The 14,088-nt window shown below is 39.5% G+C and overlaps 1 protein-coding gene across 18 annotated transcripts in view; it reads right to left on the bottom strand.

Moving 5' to 3' along the window:
* GPHN (gephyrin) overlaps positions 1-14,088 on the bottom strand; it is a 688,936-nt gene that overhangs the window by 120,671 nt on the left and 554,177 nt on the right. For all 18 annotated transcript variants that reach the window (XM_024231223.3, XM_054529737.2, XM_054529738.2 and 15 more), the window contains 1 exon segment: positions 1,097-1,234. In XM_024231223.3, the coding sequence (XP_024086991.1) occupies positions 1,097-1,234 (138 nt within the window).

Below are 14,088 nucleotides of genomic sequence, written 5' to 3'. Positions count from 1 at the left end.
TTCAAATCTTTCCTTTATTGAGGAGTAAAAGAAAAACAAACGGTTTAAGCCTAATGATATGCATATCTAAAAGAATGTGAACCAAAGATGTAGGATAAGGGCAAACTGTATAATAACAATCCTTGTCTAAGTGGGGACACAGACAAAAGAGCTAAAATCTGGCACCAGTAAGTTAGCTGCCATTATTTTTTATAATTTAATGGTTGAAGAAGAGCACAATTATGTAGTAAAAGGAAGAATGTAAATCTTGAGACCTTAATCCTATTCCTTTTCTGCTATTCTGAGTTTGAGTTTCCTCGACAAAAAAATTAGGGTATTTGTGCTCTCTACTGTTCATTGTAGTTTGAATATTTTATGATTCTATAGTTTTTTATTTATAAAATTAATTCTGTTGTATTGTTTTCTTCTGCATAATAAATCAAGAAACTATATTTTATTCAAATTGCACTAAATACAACTTCTCTTTTTGGTGTTGGGGAGAAACCACAAGCTTTATTGGCTGGAAGTTCTCCTCAGGAGCCTGGTCTTCTGGAACTGGATGCCTAAATACAACTCCTATGCTGAATTTTTAGAAATGGAAGTTGTTAATTAAAAACAAAATACTGGGGAATGCTACCTTTCCGTTGTCTTAGTATCCATGGATAAATTAATATATTTTTTTACATTTTTACATTTAAATACGGGTTTTCCAAACAGAAAAAGACAATTACAAAACATATTAGTTGTCTCCCATTTCTGACAGAAAGGACATCATATAGACTCAGAGTTAACTACTTTTCCTCCCTCAGTGCTGAGAGCCCTTTCTTTAGTTTGCAGTATTGGTATTTTGATGGACAGCAGAAACACAGCTGATTTTCTTCCTTTTTTTTTTTTTTTTTAATGAAAAGGCAGTTTCATGGATTTTACTCTGTGTACTGTTAAGGCTGAACCCTTAGCCTTTTTCTTATTGAGTAGAAATAAGAAAAAAAAGAATAATGATAATTGTAATAATGGTTAATAATCTTTCTTTTTCAGGAAAACTGTGCATTAATGTTACATGAATCTTATTTGGAAAAAAATGAAGAAAAGAAAGGGCAATGGTCAAATATAATAGTACCTCGGTAATTGATGATTTCTGTCCCAAGCACCGGAGTCATCTCCAGGACTGTGATAAAGGCTTTGTCCATAGATGTCAGAGGAAAAGGAGACATGCGATGTCTTCTAGCCACCTTGGTGATATCGACAGCACTGTGACCTAAACAGTAAGATAATTAACTAAGAATATGATGCTGTAACACTGACTAAAAAGTGGCAATGACTTATAATATCACAACTCCCAATTTCAAATGTCCCCAGATGAAGATTAGCAGGTGAGAAACTGTTTCTCCTGACTCCAAAATATAGCCTGCTCTGGTGGAACATTAAATCAAGTTAGCAATGTTACATCATGTGTCAAAACTTAGTGAAATTCAATGATGACATTGACTAATCCTTTTTGAGCGCTTCCTATGTGTCAAGGCAGTGTACTAAAGTAACTCACTAATCCTCCTAACAACCTTATGGTGAGGCACCATAATTATCCATATTTATAGGTGAGGAAAGAGAAGCTTAGAGAAATTATGTATCATTTCCTAAATCACAGAGCTAGTAACAGAAGAGCTAAGATTCAAAACTAGGTAATTTTGGCTTCAGAGTTCATGTCCTAAACTACTACACAAAATTTTGAATACTTAACGAACTAGTTAGTAAAATGAAGTTCCCAAACTTCTATTTAGGATATCATAGAAAATTTTCTCTCCTCTGAAAAAAGTTATGAAGAAATATTATTATTTAGCTATCGACTCCACAGGTGGCCATATTTAGTCCCAAAGCATTCATATAATCCATACATTAAAACTACTAATTTTATATCTCTAATCTCAACCTCTACCCTCAATTCTACATTTTTATATCATCCAACATGCATTTGGATGTGCAACCAGCAACTCAAACCTAAAATGTCCCAAAACAAACTCTTAATTCCCCATCCTCCTATTCCACCCCTGCAATGACTTATTCTCTTGCAGTTCCCATTTCAGTAAATAGCAACTCCGTTCTTACAGTTATTAAGCCAGAACCTTGCAAGATACTTGATTCTTATCATATATTTAAACTATCTTTGAAATATATCTGGAATCTGATAACTACTCACCACTTTAATTACTACCACAATAGTTGAGACCATCACTGATTTCCTGGGAAACTGAATAGCATCCTAGCTGGCCTCTCTGCTTCTATCCTTGTCATACTACAGTTTATTCTCCACACAACAGTTATGATGATTCTTTGAATCATTGGATTGTGCTAATCTCTGCTCATAGCTCTCTAATGACTTTCCATGTCCCTTACAATAAAATCTCTGCTATGGCCTATAAGGCCCAAAATATTATGGCTCCCATTGTCCTCCTAACATTCCCTCTTTGTTTACTGTGCTCTAGTCATACTGGCTCCTTTCTTTTACTTGATCATGCCAAATTCATCTCTCCTCAGGGTCTTTGTACTTTGTTTCTTCTGCTTGAACGATTCTTCCCCAGATAGTCTCTCATTTCCCCATCTATCCATCACTTCTTTCAGGTATCTGTTCAAATATCACTTCATCAGAGAGAAATTTGTTGAACACTCTCTATGGAATAATACCTACCATCACTCTTTATTTCCCTTACCCTACTTTTCTTTTCTTCATAGCTACATACATACCCATGTACATACATAATATGGATATTCATAACCATATATATAATATGTAAATATAAATATATATAGTTATATTTGTTTATAGTCTTCCTCTTCTCAATAGAACATAAAACTTCATGAGAGTAGCAACTTTGTCTTGTTTACTGTTTTTGTCCCCAATACTCAGAACAGTATCTGGCACATATTAGCAAACAAAAAAAAGTATTTGTTGAATTAATAAATGCATAATTTAATGACAAGAAGGAACTTCTTGGAGTGTTATATCTTCATATATAAATAACTTGGACTTTTCCTTGGAGCCATATAAGTCTACATCCCAAAGAGTTAACAGAAAGTACTAACTGCAAATACTGCTGCTTAGCTCTCCTACCTGCTATCCACAATCCCCTTCTTAAGCAGCTAGGAGTGGCCGTATGATATAATTCTGGCCAGTCAGGGGTAGGAATAAGTCCCTGGGGCAGGCTTCCTCTTACAAATCAAAAGATGAAGATATGAAGCTTTCAGAGGAAAAAGCTTTTGCCCATCTACCGTTTTTTCTACCTGGAACATGGCTGGAACTGGGAGCTGGGCTGACACTGGAGACTGGGAGGTGCCGTAGCCACTTCTGAACTATGAAGATGCAAACCCATGCAGTAAGTATAGAAAGGTAAAAAGAAAAAAGAGTCCAAGTCCCTGATGACAATGTAGAGCTGCTGTAAAAATCCTAGACTGCGTGGCTCCAGACTTAGACATGTGAAATACATGAGCTCCCATCTCTTTAAAACACTATATAATGATTATATGTATCCTTCATAAGATTGTGAGTTTCTGGCCATTGCAACTTATTTAAATTTAGCACTTCTACTCCAGTCCCAGTGGCTGCTCCAGACATGTTCAATGAATTGACTTAAAGGCACTACCCCAAAGGGTTTTCATTCTAAGACTAATGACATTGTCATAGGCACCTAAGAAAAATATATACAAAGTTGCTTATACTATTAATATGTGATTTCTTCTCATGGTCAATCAAAATCGCAAAATTTTCAAAGTTTGAAAAACCTTAGAGATTATTTAGCGCTACATAGAATTTTCTATTCAAATTGCGGGTGAACACTTAAAAAAGGATGGAAATACAAACTTATTTATAACTCATTTTCATTGAGGTCTTGACCTACTCATTCAAATATAAAAAAATCATTGTCACAACCAGTATAACTAGGCAGAATGATATTGCTGCTTCTGCATTTTATTCAGCTTTACAGGTCTCAGATCATATCTTTTTTTTTGTGATAGGCTGCACTTTATGGTGCAAACTGGATATAATCTTACAAAAGTTGTCTTAAAAATATGTTTAGTTTCTGAGAAGAAAATTCTACTTCTTAGTTATATAGGTTTTATCTGTTGAATATGTTTTGTAATAGGCATTTTCTTATTAAACAGCAAGTTTGATGATCAGTGATACACATACCCATTCAACAAATATTTACTGAGTGCACTTTATGAACCAGGAACAGTTAGGGACTTGGGATACTGACAGTAAAATATACTCTGCCATGAAGAATATAACAGTCCAGCAGAAAGGAAAGAAAAAGAAAGAGAAAGAGAACAAGAAAGAAGGAAGGAAGGAAGAAAGGAAGGAAGAAAGAAAAAGAGGGTAGTAAACCACCTGATGGTTCTGTTAAGTTTTATTTTATTTTTTATTTTATTTTATGTTCCAGGATACATGTGCAGGATGTGCAGGTTTGTTACATAGGTAAACTTGTGCCATGGTGGTTTGCTGCATGGACCAACCCACTACCTAGGTATTAGGCCGAGCTATTCTTTCTGATACTCTCCTTCCCTGCAACCCTCTGACAGGACCCAGTGTGTGCTGCTGTCCCCCCATATGCCCATGTGTTCTCGTCATTCAACTCCCACTTTAAGTGAGAACATGCAGTGTTTGGTTTTCTGTTCCTGTGTTAGTTTACTGAGGATAATGGCTTCCAGCTCCCTCCCTGTCCCTGCAAAGGACATGATCTCATTCCTTTTTATGGCTGCATAGCATTCCATGGTGTATAGGTGAGAGGTGACAACATGTTAGCAGCCCCTGCTCGCTCTCCGCGCCTCCTTGGCCTCGCGTCCACTCTGGCTGCACTTGAGCCCTTCAGCCTGCTGCTGCACTGTGGGAGCCCCTCTCTGGGCTGGCCGAGGCCAGAGCCAGCTCCCTCTGCTTGCGGGGAGGTGTGGAAGGAGAGGCGCGAGTGGGAACTGGGGCTGCATGCGGCACCCGTGGGCCAGCACGAGTTCTGGGTGGGCGTGGGCACAGCAGCCCCGCAGTGAGGGGCTTAGCACCCAGGCTAGCAGCTGCGGAGGGTGTGCTAGGTCCCCCAGCATTGCCGGCCCGCCAGCGCCATGCTCGAATTCTGGCTGGGCCTCAGCCGCCTCCATGCAGGGCAGGGCTCCGGACCTGCAGCCCGCCATGCCTGAGCGACCCCCCACCCCAACTGTGGGCTCTCGCTAAGACAGGTGCTGCTCCCTGCTCCACAGCGCCCAGTCCCATCGACTGCCCAAGGGCTGAGTGCGGGCACATGGCGCGGGTCTGGCGGGTAGCTCCGCCCAGGGCCCTGGCATGTGATCCACTAGGTGAAGCCAGCTGGGCTCCTGAGTCTGGTGGGGACTTGGAGAACTTTTATGTTTAGCTGGAGGATTGTATATGCACCAATCAGCAATCTGTGTCTAGCTCGGGGTTTGTGGATGCACCAATCAGCGCTCTGTATCTAGCTAATCTGGTGGGGACTTAGAGAACTTTTATGTCTGGCTAGGGGATTGTAAATGCACCAGTCAGCATTCTGTGTCTAGCTAAAGGATTATAAACACACCAATCAACACTCTGTGTCTAGCTCAAGGTTTATAAATGCACCAATCAGTGCTCTGTGTCTTGCTCAAGGTTTGTAAATGCACCAATCAGTGCTCTGTATCTAGCTAATCTAGTGGGGACTTGGAGAACTTTTGTGTCTAGCTAAAGGATTGTAAATGCACCAATCAGCACTCTGTGTCAAACTCAAGGTTTGTAAACGCACCAATTAGCACCCTGTCAAAACGGACCAATCAGCTCTCTGTAAAATGGGCCAATCAGCAGGATGTGGGTGGGGTCAGACAAGGGAATAAAAGCAGGCTACCCAAGCCAGCAGAGGCAACCTGCTCCGGTACCCTTCCATGATGTGGAAGCTTTGTTCTTTCACTCTTTGCAATAAATCTTGCTGCTGCTCACTCTTTGGGTCCGCGCTGCCTTTAAGAGCTGTAACACTCACGGTGAAGGTCTGCAGCTTCACTCCTGAAGCCAGCAAGACCACGAACCCACCAGAAGGAATGAACAAGTCCAGATGCGCCACCTTTAAGAGCTGTAACACTCACTGTGAAGGTCTGCAGCTTCACTCCTGAAGTCAGTGAGACCACGAATCCACCAGAAGGAAGAAATTCTGGACACATCTGAACATCTGAAGGAACAAACTCCGGACACACCATCTTTAAGAACTGTAACACTTGCCGCGAGGGTCCGTGGCTTCATTCTTGAAGTCAGCGAGACCAAGCACTCACCAATTCTGCACACATAGGTACCACATTTTCTTTATCCAGTCTATCATTGATAGGTGTTTGGGTTGATTCCACGTCTCTGTTATTGTGAATAAATGCTGCAATGGGCATACGCATGCATGTATCTTTATAAAGGAATGATTTATGTTCCTTTGGGTATATACCCAGTAATGGGATTGCTGGATCAAATGGTATTTCTAGTTCTAGGTCTTTGAGGAATCACCACACTGTCTTCCACAATGGTTGAACTACCAACAGTGTAAAAGAGTTCCCATTTCTCCACAGCCTTGCCAGCATCTGTTGTTTCTTGACTTTTTAATAATTGCCATTCTGACTGGCCTGAGATGGTATCTCATTGTGTTTTTGATTTGCATTTCTCTAATGATCAGTGATGTTGAGCTTTTTTCCATATGTTTGTTGGCTGCATGTATATCTTCTTTTGAGAAGTGTCTGTACATATCCTTTGCCCACTTTTAAATGGGTTTTTTTTTCTTGTAGATTCTGGATATTAGACCTTTGTCTGATGGATAGATTGCAATAATTTTCTCCAATTTTGTAGTTTGTCTCTTCACTCTGATGACAGTTTCTTTTGCTGTGCAGAAGCTCTTTAATTAGATCCCATTTGTCAATTTTTGCTTTTGTTGCAATTGCTTTTGACGTTTTTGTCATGAAATCTTTGTCTGTATCTATGTCCTGAATGGTATTGCCTAGATTTTCTTCTAGGATTTTTATAGTTTTGGGTTTTACATTTAAATCTTTAATCCATCTTGACTTAACTTTTGTATAAGGTGTAAGGAAAGGGTCCAGTTTCAATTTTCTGCATATGGCTAGCCAGTTCTCCCAGCACCATTTATTAAATAGCAAATCCTTTCCCCATTGCTTTTGTCAGGTTTGTTGAAGATAACATGGCTGTAGATGTGCAGTCTTAGTTTTGAGTTCTATATTCTGTTCCACTGGTCTATGTGTCTGTTTTTGTACTACTACCCTCTATTTTGGTTACTATAGCCTTGTAGTTGAGTTTGAAGTCGGATATGTGATGCCTTCAGCTTTGTTCTTTTTGCTTAGGATTGTCTTCATTATATAGGCTATTTTTTGGTTCCATATGAACTTTAAAGTAGTTTTTTCTAATTCTGTGAAAAATGTCAAGGGTAGTTTAATGGGAATAGCACTGAATCTATAAATTACTCTGGGCAGTATGGCCATTTTCGTGATATTGATTCTTCCCATCCATGAGCGTGGAATGTTTTTCCATTTGTTTGTGTGCTTCCTGATTTCCTTGAGCAGCAGTTTGTAGTTCTCCTTGAAGAGGTCCTTCACTTCCCTTGTTAGCTGTATTCCTAGGTATTTTTTCTCTTTTTAGTGACTTTGAAAGGGAATTAATTCATGATTTGGCTTTCTGCTTGTCTACTGCTGGTGTATAGGAATGCTTGTGATTTTTGCACATTGATTTTGTACTTTGCTGAAGGTGCTTATCAGCTTAAGAAGCTTTGGGGCTGAGATGATGGGGTTTTCAGATATAGGAGTATGTCATCTGCAAACAGATGGCTTGACTTTCTCTCTTCCTATCTGAATACCCTTTATTTCTTTCTCCTGCCTGATTGCCCTGGCCAGAATTTCCAATTCTATGTTGAATAGGAGTGGTGAGAGAAGCCATCCTTGTCTTGTGCCGATTTTCAAGGGGAATGCTTTGAGCTTTTTCCCATTCAGTATGATATTGGCTGTGGGTTTGTCATAAATTGCTCTTATATTTTGAGGTATGTTTCAACAATACCTAGTTTATTGAAAATTTTTAACATGAAGGGAAGTTGAATTTTATCAAAGGCGTTTTCTGCATCTATTGAGATAATCATGTGTTTTTTGTCTTTAGTTCTGCTTATGTGATAAATCATGTTTATTGATTTGCATATGTTGAACCAGCCTTGCATCTTGGGGATGAAGCTGTCTTGATCATGCGGATAAGCTTTTTGATGTGCTGCTGGATTCGGTTTGTCAGTATTTTATTGAGGATTTTTGCATCAATGGTCATCAGGGATATTGGCCTGAAGTTTTCTTTTTTTGTTGTATCTCTGCCAGGTTTTGATATCAGGATGATGCTGGCCTCATAAAATGAGTCAGAGAGGAGTCCCTCCTTTTCAGTTGTTTAGAATAGTTTCAGAAGAAATGGTACCAGCTCCTCTTTGTACCTCTCGTAGAATTTGGCTGTGAATCCATCTGGTCCTGGGCTTTTTTTGGTTGGTAGGCTATTAATTACTGCCACAATTTCAGAACTTGTTATTGTCTATTCAGAGATTCAACTTCTTCCTGGTTCAGTCTTGTGAGGGAGTGTCTGTCTAGGAATTTATCCATTTCTTCTAGATTTTCTAGTTTATTTGCATAGAGGTGTTTATAGTATTCTCTGATGGTTGTTCATATTTCTGTGGGGTCAGTGGTGATATCCCCTTTATCATTTTTTATTGTGTCTATTTGATTCTTCTCTCTTTCCTTTATTAGTCTAGCTAGTAGTCTATTTTATTTTTTTCAAAAAAAAACCAGCTCCTAGATTCATTGATTTTTTTAAGGTTTTTCGTGTCTCTATCTCTTTCAGTTCTGCTCTGATCTTGGTTATTTCTTGTCTTCTGCTAGCTTTGGCCTTTTTTTTTTTGCTTTTGGTTCTCTAGTTCTTTTAATTTTGATATTAGGACGTCAATTTGAGATCTTTTAACTTTCTGATGTGGGCATTTAGTGCTATAACTTTCCCTCTTAACACTGCTTTGGCTGCGTCCCAGAGGTTCTGGCATAATGTCTCTTTATTCTCATTGGTTTCAAAGAACTTGATTTCTGCCTTGATTTCGTTATTTATCCAGGAGTCATTCAGGGACAGGTTGCTTAATTTCCATGTAGTTGTGTGGTTTTGAGTGAGTTTCTTAACTTTGAGTTCTAATTTTATTGCACTGTGGTCTGAGAGATTGTTTCTTCTGATTTCAGTTGTTTGGCATTTGCTAGGAGTGTTTTACTTCCAATTATGCAATCTTTTTAGGAGTAAGTGCCATATGGCACAAAGAAGAATATATATTCTGTTGTTTTTGGGTGGAGGGTTCTGTAGATATCTGTTAGGTCCACTTGGTCCAGAGTAGAGTTTGGGTCCTGAATATCTTTGTTAATTTTCTGTCTCTGTGATCTAATACTGACAGTGCAGTATTGAAGCCTCCCACTATTATTGTGTGGGAGTCTAAGTCTCTTTGTAGGTCTCTAAGAACTTGTTCTATGAATCTAGGTCCTCCTGTATATTCAGGATAGTTAGCACTTCTTGTTGAATTGAGCCCTTTACCATTATGTAATACCCTTGTCTTTTTTATCTTTTTTTTTGGTTTAATGTCTGTTTTGTAAGACTTTAACACTAGGATTGCAGCCCCTGGTTTTCTCTGCTATTTGCTTGGTAAAATTTCCTCCATCCCTTTATTTTGAGCCTATGTGTGTCTTTGCACATGAGATGGGTCTCTTTAATACAGCACACTGATGGGTCTTGACTCTTTATCCAGCTTGCCGTTCTGTGTCTTTCAACTGGGGGCATTTAGCTCATTTACATTTAAGGTGAATGTATGTGTGAATTTGATCCTGTCATCATGATGCTAGCTGGTTATTTTGCAGACTTGTTGATGTAGTTGCTTCGAAGTGTCATTGGTCTGTGTACTTTAGTGTGTGTTTGTAGTGGCAGGTATTGGTTTTTTCTTTCCATATTTAGTGCTTCTCTCAGGAGCTCCTGCAAGGCAGGCCTGGTGGTGACAAATTCCCTCAGTATTTGCTTTTCTGAAAAGGATTTTATTTTTCCTTCACTTTATGAAGTTTAGTTTGGCTGGTTATGAAATTCTGGGTTGCAAATTCTTTCCTTTAAGGATACTGAATATTGGCCTCCAATCTCTTCTGGCTTGTAGGGTTTCTGCTGAGAGGCCCACTGTTAGTCTGATGGGCTTCCCTTTATAGGTAACCTGGCCTTTTTCTCTGGCTGCCCTTAATACTTTTCCTTCATTTTTACTTTGGAGAATCTGATGATTATGTGTCTTGGGGATGACCTTTCTTCTCATGGAGTATCTTACTGTGGTTCTCTGGATTTCCTGAATTTGAATGTTGGCCTATCTTGCTAGGTTGGAGAAGTTCTGGATGATATCCTGATGTATGTTTTCCAACTTGGTTCCATTCTCCCATCTCTTTCAGGTACCCCAATGAGTTGTAGGTTTGGTCTTTTTACATAATCCCATAGTTCTCAGAGGTTTTGTTCATTCCTTTTCATTCTTTTTTCTCTAATCTTGTCTGCCTGTCTTATTTCAGCAAGATAGTCTTCAAGCTCCGAAATTCTTTCCTTCCTTTGGTCTATCCAGCTATTGATACTTGTGGTTGTATTATGAAGTTCTTGTGTTGTGTTTTTCAGCTCCATCAGGTTATTTATTTTCCTCTCTAAACTGGCAGACTGGAGCTGCAGTGATGGCAGCCGTCTCTACCCGCAGGAGCTCAGTTGTCTTGAGAGCAGGCAGTTGCAGTGATGGCAGCCACTCCTCCCACTGGGAGCTCAGTCATCTTTGGCAGCAGGCAGCTGTAGTGATGGCAGCTGCCCCTTCCCCTAGGAACTTGGTTGTCTTAGGCAGTCTCCATCTGAGCGGCTGCCAAGAATCTGCACAGTTCTGTGCTTGGGAAACAAGGCCTGGGTGGTGTGGACTTATGAGGGGATCTCCTGATCTGTGGGTTGCACAGATCCATGGAAAAAGCATGGTTCCCCAGGCAGGGTAGCACCATCACTCACTACTTCCCTTGGCTGGGAGTGGGAGTTCCCCTTCCCCTGTGTGGATCCTGGGTTGCCTGTCACTCCACTCTACTTTTCCTCACTTACCATGGGTTGCACCAACTGCCTGGTCAGTCCTAATGAGAGAACCTGGATACCTCAGTTGCTGGCATAGGATTTACTTGCTGTTTTCATTCTTCTACGTGGGAGCCTCCAACTGTAGCTGTTTTTAGTTGGTCATCTTGGCCCCTCCTTGTTTTCTTTTTTTTTCTTGTTGTTTGGAAATTGCAGTATGGTTATCTACTGGCAGGAATAATCTCTTCCATCACTAAAGTAATGTTATACCTTGTTTATATTTGTCTTCTGGTATCTATCACTCTCCATCTGATGCTATAGATATTTAAATATTGGCCTTACCTCTGCTAGTAGATGGTAAACTCATTAAAGACAGAGCCTATGTCTTATTAATCTTTGTATTCTCTGTCACTTTTAGAATAGTGCCTTCCTTACACTTACAGTAGATACTCAGTAAATACTTGGGGTATTTAATGAATGGCAAATCTTTTAAACAAAGTCCAAAGTTGGGAAGCAAAAAGTAAAGCAGTGCTTTCTGCTGTCGTTTTACTTCTCTAAGCCACTGAATATTTATAAAGTCTTTGTCACAAAGTGATTACCTCACCGGAAAAATAATTCGTACTTTTTTATAGACCTATAGTATAAACATTTTATTTAAAATTTATTTTTAATTGGCAAAAATTTTATATATGCATGGTGTATACCATGATGTTTTGAGATATGCATACATTGTGGAATAACTTAATTGAAGAAATTAACATACTTTGGTGCTATTGGATTAATACTGGTCCTTGGTTAAACTATTTGCATGTTCACACAAGGACCTTTGGATATATAACAAATTAACTAAAAGGAATGTCTCAAAGGAGGAGTATTGTAATTCTCTAGCACATCAGCAGGTAGGGTTGTGTGTGCATGCATGTGTGTGCATGCATGTGTGTGTTTTCAACAAATATTAATTAAGCACCTTTTTATGTGCCACAAGGTTTCTTCCCACTCAAGACTCACCCCAAATTATACAGTAATTAGCGACTTCACCAATAAAAAACCTACTTCAGCCGGGTGTGGTGGCTCACGCCTTTAATCCCAGCACTTTGGGAAGCTGAGGTGGGCGGATCACGAGGTCAAGTGATCAAGACCATCCTGGCCAACATGGTGAAACCCCATCTCTACTAAAAATGCAAAAATTAGCTGGGCATGGTGGCGCATGCCTGTAGTCCCAGCTACTCGGGAGGCTGAGGCAGGAGAATTGCTTGAACCCAGGAGGCGGAGGTTGCAGTGAGCTGAGATCACACCCCTGCACTCCAGCCTGGCAACAGAGTGAGACTCTGTCTCAAAAAAAAAAAAAGTTGTCACAGACTTCTCTTATTTTGTAAATTACAAACCCAAAGCACTTCTTACTGTCTTGGGCCATTAGAAAACATCCTGGCTAACACGGTGAAACCCCATCTCTACTAAAAATACAAAAAGATTAGCCGGGTGTGGTGGTGGGTGCCTGTAGTCCCAGCTACTCCAGAGGCTGAGGCAGGAGAAAGGCGTGAACCCGGGAGGTGGGGCTTACAGTGAGCCGAGATGGTGCCATTGCACTCCAGCCTGGGTGATACAGTGAGACTCTCTCTCTCAAAAAAAAAAAAAAAACAAAAACAAACAAACAAAAAACTTAATCAGCAGGAAAAAGGTCCAAAAAATGTTGATTGTTTCTCTTGTTGATTGTGACTGTAGAACAGAAGTTTGATAGAAGAGAAAAAAAATTGAGAAAAAAAGTATGCACTTTTTCCTCTTGAAGGCCCCAGTGAGTTATCACCTAGCGGCCAGTAGCCCATAAAACCCATTTAGGCAGAAATAGGAAAGGGAGGAATGAAACATTTTAAAAAAGGTAAGAAGGTTATAATGAAAAATAAGTTTTATTTTTGGATAGAAAAAATAGTTTCCTACGAAGCAAAACTATTTCATGGCCACAAATATATTCTGATAGCTACCTTACAAATGATTACTAATGGTCACTAAGAGAATCTGCAAGGGCATTAGCTTTATTAAACTCATATGTATTACAAAACATGTGAAAATACATGTCCCACTGAGAAGATCATAGCGTTCAAGGGAATACTCACTTTAATTTACAATAGTAAAATTACCTGGTGATATGGTGATATCACTGTTACTGTTAATTTGCAGGTAGACTAGCTTGTTTGGTAAAAGTAAACTACAAGGTACTTTAGGATATAGGATTTTTATTTGAGAGTTGGGGCAGAGGTAGGGGAGGGAGTCTAGACATCTTCCCCACTACAGCTGTCTGAACTGAGCTAAGCAGCTAAGAGTGACAGACTGAATTATTATAACATCTAAATTGACAGCATTCCTCTGCAATGGGTTTACTTTTCTTAAGTAGATCTGTAGGATTAAAGCTATTCTAAGTGGGCACAAATTGATGCTACAGGTTTCTCTAATGAGCCTACAGTTCCATAAGTACAACTTAACTTGTCTCTTGTATTTTCTAGTTTAGTCCAGAGATGAGGTTGACTATATTTCAGTTTAGAATTTTTGCAGAGGAAGTAATAAAAATGTTACTGAGATTTCCTATCTTCCATGATGCAGTTATAAGAACTCAGCGCAAAATGAATAGGGGTTCACTCAGGATTGTCATCATCAAAGACATGGTTAAATACTAATGACACTATCTATGATGTAGAAAGCCTCCAAAGGGTCACAGAAAGTACAAATGGATTCCTTTCTACTGAGCAGAGTAACAATATGGATCTTTGTTATCTAGCAGTAACCTTTTTTTGTGGTGTGGTCATCTTGAAATGGAGCTATTTATACCAATGAAATTATTTTTCTCAGTTAAAATGCATCCTCTTAAACCAGTCAGTTCTTAATATACAATGTTTCATCTTGGTTTTGAGACAGGGTCTGGCTTTGTTGCTCAGGCTGGAGTGAAGTTGCGTGATCATGGCCCACTGCAACTTTGACCTGCTGGCTCAAATGATCCTCCTGTC

The sequence above is a fragment of the Pongo abelii genome, chromosome 15 (assembly GCF_028885655.2).
Source record: "Pongo abelii isolate AG06213 chromosome 15, NHGRI_mPonAbe1-v2.0_pri, whole genome shotgun sequence".
Classification (NCBI taxonomy): domain Eukaryota; kingdom Metazoa; phylum Chordata; class Mammalia; order Primates; family Hominidae; genus Pongo; species Pongo abelii.
This window is presented reverse-complemented; position numbering and strand designations above follow the sequence as displayed.